The 12,941-nt window shown below is 47.6% G+C and overlaps 1 protein-coding gene across 1 annotated transcript in view; it reads left to right on the forward strand.

The window, feature by feature from the left end:
* The first annotated feature begins 2,932 nt into the window (after window positions 1–2,932).
* The window catches only part of TTC9 (tetratricopeptide repeat domain 9), a 34,874-nt gene continuing 24,865 nt past the window's right edge, over window positions 2,933–12,941 (forward strand). Inside the window, exon 1 of the mRNA XM_082733363.1 lies at window positions 2,933–4,065. Coding sequence (XP_082589489.1) covers window positions 3,654–4,065 — 412 coding nt within the window. The 5' untranslated portion in view covers window positions 2,933–3,653. The remainder of the gene's footprint in view (window positions 4,066–12,941) is intronic.

Below are 12,941 nucleotides of genomic sequence, written 5' to 3' on the forward strand. Positions count from 1 at the left end.
ACAGTCAAGAGCCATCAACAGAGGAGAAATCAAAATACTCCTTTATTTTCCCATGAACAGATGCTCAATTTCTTAGCGCAGAGCTCTCTTGTAAAAACAAGGTCAGAGCAAGCAGCCGACAGTAAAGGCTTCCCCAAGCCTTTCCCTCCCCACTACACACTGAAATCTTCTCACCCTCCGTCTGCCACACTGGATCAGAAATGGAAGCAATAAAAAGTATGCTCACCTATGCACTGGAGAAAGAGAAAACAAGATGACCAGATCCCAAGAGGGGGCCTTGGCTCAGCATACCTATTCCTGCCCCATAAAGTAGAAGAAAAAGCTACATGGAGGTTCCTATCCCTGCCCTTGTTAAATACGGTCCAGTTAATTTCCTGGAATCTGACCGAGCTAATGAACACGTCTTCTCTGGGAGAAAGCAAAGTCTGGAGAGAAGGGGAGACATAAAACTACCCTTTCCTCTAAATACTTGCTTCTCAAAATATGGGCCCTGGACCAGCAGCAACAGCATCACCTAGCAGCTTGTTAGAAATGCACAATCTGGGACCCCACCCTAGATGAAGGGAATCTGGCAGTTGCATTGTAATAAATGCATATACACATTAAAGTCTGAGAAATACCGAGTTTCCAAATCCGTGCCCAAATTGTCGTTTTGATTTTTGCTTGCTTCCAAAAATAGGGCTCTGCATATGGTCAATAGTTAATGAAAGGATGTTTGAGAAATTCTCTTTGGCACCTATTTAATTCCATGTAAAGGGAGACCATTTCTGAGAAACCAGCACCCATTCACCAATGAGTGGCTTAGACACAGAAGCACACTGAAAACAACCAAACAAAACAGTCCTAGACATACACGCACAGCTCCACTGCATAGGACAGATGGACATAGTAAATTTCCTCTCACTTCACCCCCCCCTCCATAATATTCTCTCCTTTCCTCACTCGCACTCTCCATCCAAGATACTATGAAGCTTTTGTGTTGGGCTGACATCATTCTCAGGCTATTACCCCTGCATCACGTGTCTCTCGCAGCCCTGTCCTCAGACCCAAAATCTAAGAAGGAGACAATGCACCACTAAGCCGGGACACCATAGGCTAACAAAAAGCAATTTGTCACATCAGTATTTCTCGCCTTTAAACAGTTCTGACTGTCATGACCCAATTCATACCTTATCTCCAACAGTAGCAAAATCCCAGGCCTAGATCTTCATCCAACATGTGCCTGAGTATGAAATTAACGATAAAAACTCAGAGCACTCAACGCCAATTTCTTCTCTTGGCTCCACCTGATATAATCCCTTATAGGAAAAAGGGCCAGGGGCTGACAAGTATTTATGGGTTAACAAGCATCTGCCATAATATTATTAGGGGACCCAATAATGACAGGATATAATGAATAATGATTAAATTACCATCTGCTGAGCACTTATAATGTACTTGACAACAACCTCATGAAGGAAGTAGTATTCCCATATAATAAGTGAGGGAATCTGAAGTTTTCAGAAATTGAATAACATCCAGGAAGCAGTCCAGATAGATACCCAGCATATCTCTTAAGGACAGAGCCTCTCAACCACGACAATAATACGATGTTTCACTTGTCAGAAAACATGGCAAACTCCCAGGATGAGTAAAGAATCATTTTCCTCCTCAGGGGCTAATGTGAGGATTAAGCGAGATTAAAGATGTTAACGCAGTTAGAAAAGTAAGATACTGCAACATACAAGGTATCATTTAGTACATTAAGATCATGTCCAAATAAAAGTCCTCCATACCATACAAGTGACAACGATACATGTGAAAAACGTTCACCCTTATAATTAAAGATACCCCAGTTCATTCAATATCCAGTTCTCATTCATCAAATTAGAAAATATTTTTCAAAGTTTAACCCTCACTGTTGGCAAGGATGTTGTGAAAATACTACATTGCTGGTGGGAGTTCATGTTAGTACAACCTTTCTTAAATAACAAATAGATGACATGTTTCAAGACATTTTTAAAAATCGACATAATCTCTTGTAAGGAAAAATAAATTAGGACAAAATTTTAAGTACAAATACAGATTGCTTGGACTTAAATCCCAGCTCCACTGCTTACCAGCAGTGTGCCCTTGGGAAAGTTTCTGCCACCTGGTGTCCAAATGGGGATAATAATGGTACCTATTTCACTGAGTTATGAGAATTAAATGAATTATTATACATAAAGTACTTAACCCAGTGCCTGGCACAAAGAAAGCATGATATATAAGTGGTATCCATTATTTTTATTGTCTTAGCACTATTTATAATAATTGGAGTCACTGTCTGACTAGAGAAAAATGGTCAAGTACACCATGGTATGGACATAAAATGAATATTATGAAGCCACGAGACTTTAAAAGACTATTTAGCCTCATGAAATGTAAAGTAAAAAGAGCAGGAAACTGTATCTATCATCCCCATACCGTTCATGCCTGATAAAAAGGGCACTTTGTACAAATAAGGATGTGTAGAAAACGAGTGGGGACTACATCAAAATATCAGCAAAGAGTATATGTGGGTGAAGGGTAGGGTTGGGGGTCCCTTCCCTTTCCGGACTTCACCAATCTACCGCAGTGCTTCTCACGGTCTAGTATCTTTGCCCCTTAACCCCAGCCCGTTCCCAGCAGACAGCGGACACTCAGGCTGCCTGGAAGAGTGAGTGACGGAATGGAACCTCGGGACGAAGGGCACGGAACTGTCCTGTAAATGGAAACTGGAACGCATGCAGCCCCAGCCGGATGACCCACAGTAACAGGTGTTTTCCATCTCTGACCTCGGTGATTCATTCCGCACAGCTGCCCGCGCACAGGGGTGTCCGCGGCTCCTAGAATACAACGCCCCATACGGGCAAGTGCACAGTGTTCCGGACGCCTGGGCGGCCACACACGGAGACACAACCCGGAGACAACCTGGATCCACAAAAAAGAGGCCCTGCCACCTTAAATAGGTTCTTTGCCTGACTGCAAAGAGCAAGAAGCTCTGGCTTGTGCCTACGCCCCTTGCTCCCAAACGCACCTTTCTTTCTAGTTCTCAAGCAATCTATTGAGGGTGAGTCTGCATGTGTCCGGTCGCTGGCGGACCCCCTCCCTACACACACACACGCACACGCACACGCACATCCCTTCCCCCACTCGTCTCTCTCAGACTAGGCGCGTCTCCGAGGGTTGGCTTGAATGGGAAAGAACGGGGCCGTCTTTGTCATTAATCCTCCCCTCCTTCGGGCGAGCCAAGCTTCTTCCGGGTCAGCGACAATCACCGCCAGCCCAGTCGGGCCCGCGGTCCCCCCATCCCACTAGCCTCGCGCCCGCGGGGGCCAGGTCGCCACCGCCCGCAGGTTGCGGGAGGGGAGGAGGGCGAGGAGAAGGGCGGGCGGCGCGGGAGAGGGGGAGGGAGGGAGGCGGGGAGGGGACGGCAATCCGAGGAGGAGGAGGAGGAGGAGAGAGCAGCCTCCCGCAGCTGGCGAGGAGAATGGGAGTGCGGGGCGCCAGACCGCCGCGGGGTGTCACGGCCGCGGCCGAGCTTGCCGGGCGCGGGGCCGGCGCCCGCCGCTTTTAAACCCGGACGGGCGCGGCGGCGGCGGCGGCGGCGGCGGGCGGATCGCGGAGCGCGCTGGGCGCCGGGCGGCGGCCGGATGGAGAGGAAGGGCTCGGCGGCCGCGGCCAAGGGGAACCCGAGCCCGCCCGCGGCCGGCGAGGCGCAGCGGCCGCCGCCGCCACTGTGCGTCCCGGGCGGCGGCGGCGGCGGCGGGGTCCCGGCGCGCGGCCAGGCTGGGGCGGCGGCCGAGCCCGCCGAGTTCATCCGGCGGGCGCACGAGTTCAAGAGCCAAGGGGCGCAGTGCTACAAGGACAAGAAATTCCGCGAAGCCATCGGCAAATACCACCGGGCGTTGTTGGAGCTGAAGGGGCTGCTGCCGGCGCCGGGGGAGCAGGAGCGGGACTCGCGCGCGGCCTCCCCGCCCGGGGCCCCCAACCCCGGCCGCCTCTCGGAGGAGCAGAGCAAGACGGTGGAAGCCATCGAGATCGACTGCTACAACAGCCTGGCAGGTGAGCTGCGCCGCGCCGCGCCCGGCCCCTCCGCCCCTGCCCGCCCGGCGCCCGGCGAGGGACCGGGGCCCTCGGGTCCCAGCCGACCGCAGCGGCGCGCCCGCGCTGCCCACTTCCCCGCCGGCACCGTGCTGCTCCAGGAAGGAGCACCCGCGAGGGGGGCGCTTTGGAAAAAGTGACTTTTAGGATTGTACCTCCCCAAACTCGTCCCTTCCCCGTGGACACTCCCGAGTCCCTTCCCCCTCGTCCATCGTAAATCTCACCTAAAAATAACTGGTCAGACAGAACGAGCCCGGGCTGGCCTGGTGGCGATTGCTGCTGCTACTGCCCACCAGTGGACCTGGGTCCAAACGCGGGAAGTAGCGCCCAGGTGGGCACCCACACTCAACGCATGCCCAGCGGCCGCTCTCCTCAGGTATCACTGGCACCAGAGCTCGCCCTCACCTTGCCCTCCACCGACCGCATCCCCCTGGGCAAGGTCCTTCCTGCCCCAAGTTCCCTTGGCCTCGGTAGCAAAGGGCAGTTTGCCACGATGCCTTCGGCATCTTGAGCAAAATGGATTCCAAAATGCCACTTTCTTCTCTCTCAGCTCTGCTGGGGCCCCCGGTTGCCAGGTGAAGGGAGCGAGCTCAAAGGGAAGCTGGTTCATGGTTGGGCTTGAGCTGTGTGCCACCTCCTTGCTCCTTCACTGGTCCTCTTCCAGCTGACTGCAGGACCGGAGGCCCTTCTGTTGGGATGAGAAAGTATATACATTTGGGATGAGAAAGGTACATTCATTCCAGAGTTCCAGAGTTCACTTTGGGGATTTAGGTCACCGTCAGGCATTTAAAAAAAAAAAAATTAACTTTGCCACAGGAAATCAAAGTCTCTTTAAAAAAAAAAAAGGAAGAGCGTTGGTCCTTCCAGGGCCTTCCTGTGAGAAGGTGGGAGATGTGAGCAGGCGCAATGGCCTTACATTTGGAGAGGCATTCTGTACTCCTCTCACCCCATTTGGTGGGATTTGGGCACCATCCAATGCCCAATCCAACGGCCAAGTAAAAGGCCATTACTCCTAGTCCCTAACCCTTGAAGTTGCCTAAACTAGCTCCGGACAGTTGGAGAAGAGTAGCTTGGGGAGAAGGACTGGGTGTGGCCGCGGAAGGTGAATGTGTTTTGGGCACAGGAAGTTGGGGGATGAAAAAATATATATCGATAATGCTGCTGTGTTCCCTTTCAGGCGTCTTGTGCCAGCCTGCCTCTCTGTTCCCATAAGGCCATGCCCAGTATCACCTTCAATCAGGCAAAACCAGCCACTTTATAAACTGTGGTTTACAAATGGAAGGGATTAATAGACCAGTAGTAGTAGCAGTTGGAAAAATGGTGGTGCCCATAGCAGTCCTAGTAATAATGGCAGTAGGTAAAGTAGTTGTATAGCAGAGATGGGCTATCTCAATCCGTCATCGTGCACAGCTTGGTTCTCTTTATTTCCTGTAAGCCTCTGGCATACTTGCTTCTGCCTGATGAATAGTTAAAGGGCAGAGTGGGCGTGGGTGGAGGAGAGGCCGTCTGGATCACTAATGCGGTGATTTCAGAGTGGTAATGGAGTTTTATATTTAGTTTTATCCACGGGCATTCTAGGGTTGCCCCTCACCCCACGCTTTTGGCCGCTGGCCTGTGGCTAGGACTGCCTATTGCCAACCCGAGAGGCGGTTACATTTCCATGGCGAAACCAAAGATGTGTCCTTGGTCAGGCAAGCCCGGCCAGGGCGGGGCTGAGATCCGACCAGCTCCTTCACCCTCACCCTCACCACGCAGGCAACTTGGGAAAACTTCAGCGGTCAGAGAATGGAGAGTGGCAATCGCGAGCGGATGGATTTCCCTCTGCTGCCTTCTCCAGCCGCCGGCCCCTTCTTCGTATTAATAATTTATTGTGTGCACTGTGCTAGTCACCCTATGTGCAATGCGCTTTTTAACCTTTAAAACAACTTGCTGAAAGGCTGCAGAGAGAAAAAAACAAAAACAAAACCCAAGGTTCCAGAGCCATCCAACTCCAAAATCAGTGATCAGTGTTCTCGACATCACACCCTGATGCGCAAATTCAGTGTCTTCTAGGCATCTGGCTCCCTGAATCCAGTCTTAGGTGGGCTTCCGTTTGGAGTCCTGAGCCCTGGGAACCAGGAGAAAGAAACACAGAACCTAATTCAAAACCCTGATAGGGCTCTTCCTAAACATTTTCAAGTTTCAATGAAAGAAAAATGAAGAGTAATTACAAGCTGAGCAGTCATGTCAAAGCCAAAATCTGTATTCTGGGTAGAAAATTCAATTGGGAGATAGGATCCTGGTACTAGAAGCCCAATGTTGGTTTCCTCGGGGATAGTGCATAAAATCTCTTACTACTGTCTGAGAAGTCCTAGCTGATAGGAAAGTATCCTTTCTTGTTGGACAGCACAAGTAATACATACCTTTAAAGTATATTTTCTCTTAGAAAATATCAAAAAGTTTAAAGAAGAAAATGCAAAATTACTCTTAACCCTGCCACCCAAGGACACCCCTCGTGATATATTTCCTCCCTGTGTTTTTCTCTAGACATTCATGTGAACTGTTTTCAAAGCCAGGACCTCCTGTATCTGCTTTTATTCCCAGTTACCATTATTTTCAGAAGCGTTTTTTACATTTCTTTAAATGTGAAGATTATTTGAAGTGGCGACGTAAAATTTTTAGTGTTTATAATGACCATTTGATGGAAAGGGAAGAAAAGATCACTGCTACTGTTGTAAGAGCCAGAACAGTGCCGTGAAGCCTATAAGATACCCTGTCCCACCTCGTGCCTGCTGATAAGGAGACAGCAGCTGCACATTCTTTCTGGCAGAAAGGCAACTGACCCTTCCATCCGGGCTACAGTGCCGACTGAGCAGCCCAGCCTGCTCCTGGTGGGAGCAGTCTGAAAGTGTTTGTGCTCTCAAAGATCTGTCCTTCTACACAGCTGTCCATAGAGAGACACATTTGGGGTTTGGATGGAACTTGGACCAGCCCAGAAGTACCTGGAGGATTAGGCTATGTTGCTAAGGGCAGCTCAGCACCCAACAAAAGGCTGTTGGGAGGCTTCTGGAAAACACCTAGGTCTGGTTGGACCCTGGTACTTTTCACAGAAGTCTCCAAGAGGATAGCAAGAGGGTGGTGGGGATGTGCAATGTACTAAGAGATGTTCATCTAAAAATCCATTTGGATGACTTGAGGGGGTCATGTGAAGGATGTGTAGACAGTTGTCAGAGTGCCCGTGGTCGCGGTCTGTTCTGGCTTGGAGTTCCTCCTGATTAGGAGGGATCTGACCAGTACTGCAAGACCCCTGGACTTGATTTTACCTGTCTTATTCGTAATGGAATTAAGAAAAAAAAAATTGGGAAGTTCTTTCAGAATTTTGAATGACATTGATACAGTGATCGAAAAGATATTCTGACCTAACTAGGGCAATGTAGGACTCTACTCCTTGCCAAAGCTGCAAAGGAAGCGCGTGTTAGCCTGTTGATCGACTCCTATTGACCTTGAACAAGACACAGGACTCCCCTGGGGCCCTGGAATGTTTTGTGCAGAGTTTCTTGAAAGACAGAGCCTTTTGCTCCCCATGGTTCCCATGGGGCTGTGGTGGCCCCAGCTGGGTGTGATCAAAAGATTACAACTTGTAATGACTTTGTTCATGTTTTCAAATGACATTCAAGACTCAAATGCCCACAGTGTAGATGAGGGCCTACAGGCCGTGGCATTGGATCTAGATGAGAGTCAGCTTGTGCCTCTATCCCTGGCATACCCTGTGACTTTGATTAAGCCCCTGCCATGTCATTTTGTTCATTTTCCCATCCAATTATGGCTATGTTTAAGAGATTTTTTGTTGTTTATTTTACCAAAGGGATAGATAGTACCCACTGATCCTATATGAAGCTCCAGGACAAGGGTATGGCAAGGCCTAGAGAGGTCACACTGGGAAAAGGTCTGGGATGGGCATGTCTTAAAGCCATGGGACCAGGGCTGGCCACATAATTTGTGCAGCCCAGTGCAAAATGAAAATGGGGAGCTCCTTATTCAAAAAATGTGTGTGGGATGGGGAGAGGTGTCATAAAAGGTGTTGAAAGATAAAGCTTTTCTCCTTTCTTTTATGACCGTTCTCCCTCTCGATTTGACATGGTGCTTTTATTTGCTATTTAATGTCATTATAAGAAAATTAAAATTTTAAATGATTGTCATGAATTTTACTGTTCACCTTTCTATTGTGCAAAGCTAGTTTTAAGTGGAAACACGAAAGGACTTACCTTTTATGTGAAATCACATAAATTACACAATTCACATCTTGTAGCTTATACATGCATATGTAGTCTCTTCTTCCTAGAGCAGTGGAAATGCTGACAAAAACAAACCCAACTATTTTTATTTCATTTCTTTACATGCATTCCTTATGGGGCACTTTCCACCAAGTTTGGCTTTCTACCGAGTAAGGAAAGGAAAAGGCACTATTCCCTACTCTTACCCCACTCTTTCCTTTTATATCATCATTTTCAGCACAAGCAGTTGGCTCGTGCAGGGTAGAAACGTAAGTAGGAGAGGATATGATGGGGCTTTAGGTCATCTGTGCTTCTTCCTGATTTCTTTCTGTATCTGAAGCAATTTCTGGGTTGAATGGAAAGCATACCCCTTGGGGCTGTCAGCATGTCTGCCTGCTTACTTTAATCATGGACCTGACAGTCTTACCTCATACTCAAGCTGGGTCCTGCTGAATTCTCACGCATTGTGGGTCCACTGGAATTCTGTGCTCATGGGGCACCCTGAGTGCTACGTGCAAGTGGCGTTGCAAAGAATGGTTATGCCTCTCTCTTCTGCTCATGTTCGTGCACCACCATCCCATCAAACTTCACTTACAAAACACAGCTCCAAAGATAAAATTGTTAGGAATTTCAAGGAAGCAATAACAGAGCATTAAACCAAATACCCTTATGTGGCCCTTCTGACCGCATAAGGCACCCATCCTTGAAGTCACCCCCAATGGGATACCAGAAGCTGACTGGGTAGATACACCTAAGGTGGACAAAATTCGACACAGACTCTGAGGCAGGTTCTAAGACCAAGGGTACTCAACAGAAAGGGGTGTGGAACCAGAGAATCAAGCATGAAGACTAGAGACAACTGGTAACCCAGTAGCTAGAAGATAAGTTTTGGAGGTAAGAACTGGTCAAAGAAGGGGAAAGAAGAAGGACTTCATGCTAAGATGCTCAGCCAAGATCTTGCCATCTGAGAGAGCTTGACGGGCCATGCCGTTGTTGATCCAAGGCTGTTCCTTGGGCAGCACCTTTGCCAAGAAATCTCTGCCTATAAATGTGGCTTCTAGGATCATGTGAGAATTGAAACTTGTAGGATGCTTTCTAGGAAAGAACATTCTGAACATAAACTTCTGGCTAAGTTTCTAAAGAAGATTCTGAAGGTCCTTAGTCTACCTCCAAGGGAAGTGAACTGGGTGGTTCTTAGCCAGAAACTCTTTAGGACGTCCCTACAGCCACAATACATGGGAGTGTCCCATCCAAGAGAAGGGGATGCAGCTGCAGTGAAGACAGGATGGCCAAGATCTGGAGCAGCCAAAAGCTGTTCCCAGAGCTTTGCAAGTTGGGAGTGACCTCCAGATGGGACAGTCTCTTCTTATAGCTACTCTCTCTTACCCCCAGCCTGTGCCTTCTCCAGATAGCTAGGATGAAAACCAAATGTCTCAACCCACCAACCATCAAGTGCCTAATTCCCAGGTGACTTTGGGGGGTCAGAGGTTCAGTTGGGAACAGAGTTTTCCATTTTCACCAAGATAATTAGTCCTGTCCCAACCACATAGCAGAAACCTCTAGCACCAGCCATGGTATTAGACATTAAAAAAAGAAAAAGCCAAAGATAATGCTATCGAAGATGAAAGGAGTTTAGTTCCTGGTGGTATTCATGTGGCCTGGAAATCATTCATTAGCAATGTAAAGCTCATTCATTACCTTTCTCTTGTACATGTACATTTTCATATCAGCCATACAATGATGCCATGTCTAGTAGGACCCAAACCAACAGTGTCCAAATATTTTTGAAAAGGAGGTGGGATGTGTAGTGCCGAGGAAGGTTGATTTGAGCTGAGCTGAATCTCAGGTTGAAATGCATCCGAGTGGATCTTCCCTTCCCTTTCTGCCAAAAAGACTTTCAAAGAACATTCCAACTATAGACGACGTGACATGGAGCAAGCTCAGGGGCAAAGGTTTCCCTTCCATCGTGTTTCTGTGAGTAAAGAACAAAAGTGAGAAGTGATGCTAAATAACTAGCTGTCTCTAGAGTTATGTAATCAGTTACATTTCAGATTCGGATGTGACCCCAAACTTCACACAGGTGTGTGAATTTTCTTGGTAACATAACCAGCTTGGCCTCTAGCATCAGCTTAGGCACCTCCAACAGTAGAGGTAGTTACCACCACCTAAAGTGACCCATTTAACAACTACCCCCAGAAAACAACTATAATAGTAACAATTATAGGAACAGCAGTGGCAGTAAAGACCACCACAACCAGCCCAGTTCCTAGCACCCAGTCGATGTTTCGTGAATGAGTTAGAAATGAACGAAAATTCTTATTCCAGCAGCTGTCTCATATTAAAGATCCTGTAAATCCAATCATGCCATTAATATTAATTGTGCATTTAATACGTGCTAGATGCTGGGCATGGGGCCTGAGTATACAGGAATAAACATGAAGGACAAGGTCCCCGCCTTTGATGAATACACACACACAAACTTATACATATAATACATACATGTACATGAAGATATAAAATTATATATAATTTATACATATAAATATACATACTTAATATATATAATTTCGTTTGCTCTCACTTCGTGAGACAGAAAGCTTAAGCTTAGAGCAGTTAAGTCACTCACCCGTGGTCACGTGGCAGTATGTGGCAAGCAGGGATTTCTCATCTGTCACTCTGTAGTTCCACAGCATGTGGTCCTAACCATTCACCTCGCAGCCTCCATTTTTAGGAGTTTCCTCCTTAAATACTAAAATTCACCTCTGTGAAATTTCTATTGATCCATCCATCTCCTTTTTTAAAAAAATATTTTATTTATTTATTTTATTTATTTGAGAGAGAGCATGTGTGGGGGGCGGGGGAGGGGGAGAGGCAAGCAGACTCTATGCCGAGCTGGGAGCCCAACGTGGGGCTCGATATCAGGACACTGAGGTCGTGACCTGAGCTGAAATCGAAAGCCGGATGCTTAATCAACTGAACCACCCAAGTGCCCCTGATCTAGTCCTATTCTGTCTACCCTTTGGGGCAACACAGACTACATCTCATCACCCGTGTAACAAGGACAAGCCTTGGCATTTTCAGGGCAGCTCAGTTTCCCCTCGTCCAGTCTTGTATTCTGTAGGTCAAACATCCTCTTACTGCGATTGTGCCTTGTGTGATCAAGAGTCCCCTAACATGACCATTCTGGGCGGTTAAGAGACAAGTGTCCTGCGTTCTGTAACCGGGTCAGAATTTCCCTTTGGTCGCCAGGAAGATGACCTGAATTCGTATGGGCAGAGAAGTGCGAGGAGCTGGTGAGCCCTGATTTCCGGTGAGCCGAGACGCTGCAGGAGCCCCACCACACTTCCTCCTCTTTTCTGTCCCCCTTGCTTTGGAGCGTGTGAATTCCAGTTGGGAGGTCCTGAGAAATTTGAGTGGAAGTGTTAAGAGCTGGAATTCCCTTCAGCCATTACTGTCTCAGTAATCGCTCTGCAGACACGGTGAGGAGAGATGATCCACTAGATGGATAACGTCTGGAATTGTCCAAATGCATTACTCTAGACCTGGTCGGTTCTAATGTCATGAGAGCCAGGACGCCATCCTTTAAAACCATGTTTCCGTTTTAATGCCAAATGAAGCTGGGCACATTATTATTCCGGGTGGTGTGGAACATTTGCTCTCCTAACATCCTGGAAAGTAATACTTACGTTTGCGTTTGTGTTTTTATGACTGGCTGGTTCTAGGTTCTGGCTTTGTGGGCCAAAGTTCATCTCTCAAGAAACAAAAACAGAGAGTCCCCAAAGCCAGCACCAAAGAGACCAGTGGCCCTGTGCCTCGTGGAATATTGACTGGGGCAGACTCACGGGACTGCTGGTGGCACATTCGCCGTACGGGAACTTAATCTGACCTTGGTTTGCCTCTCTTATTAAATGGGTATAATCATGCCGGTTTGACTCACAGGGTGCGGGCGAGGAGTAACGTGAATATATTTCCACAACTATAAAGTATGAGTGGTGTAAATTAGCATTTTAAGTGGGTAGGGATACATAGGAGAAAAAAAGATAGAGGAGAAATAAAAAGTGAGATCTGCCCAATGAAGGAAGATGCTCACGTCCAATGTTAATAATTCTGGGATAAAAGGCATACTTGGATAGTATCCACTAGGAAAACTCGCTTGATGCCCGGTTTCTGTATGAAATATCTATCCACACTGACTCTCCTATAGTGTTTCAAACACACATACTAAAATAGTCCCCCAAATACTGGTTTCTTCATAATCCACACACAAAAACACTTGCTTAAAAAAAACCGTCTAATGAGAACGGGGGGTGGGGGGGTGTTCTCTGAACTAAGATTTCCCTGCTTCTGACATCCCTACCTTTGAGAACAGAATGGAAGCTTGGCTTGGTGAACAAGGACTTGGACTCCCAAGTTCTCCACGTACGGGTGCCTTGTGTCAAAGACTCTTCTCTTCTGGGCTCTAGTCTTCTTATTTACAAAGACTAGGGTTGGATTCCAAGCTCTCTGAGGTCTTTGCCAGCTCTTCAAAAAGGTTGTCTTCATGCCACACTTTCTGAACTGTGTGGTCATAACACGGGATTGGGT

Source organism: Mustela nivalis, assembly GCF_964662115.1.
Source record: "Mustela nivalis genome assembly, chromosome: 6".
Classification (NCBI taxonomy): domain Eukaryota; kingdom Metazoa; phylum Chordata; class Mammalia; order Carnivora; family Mustelidae; genus Mustela; species Mustela nivalis.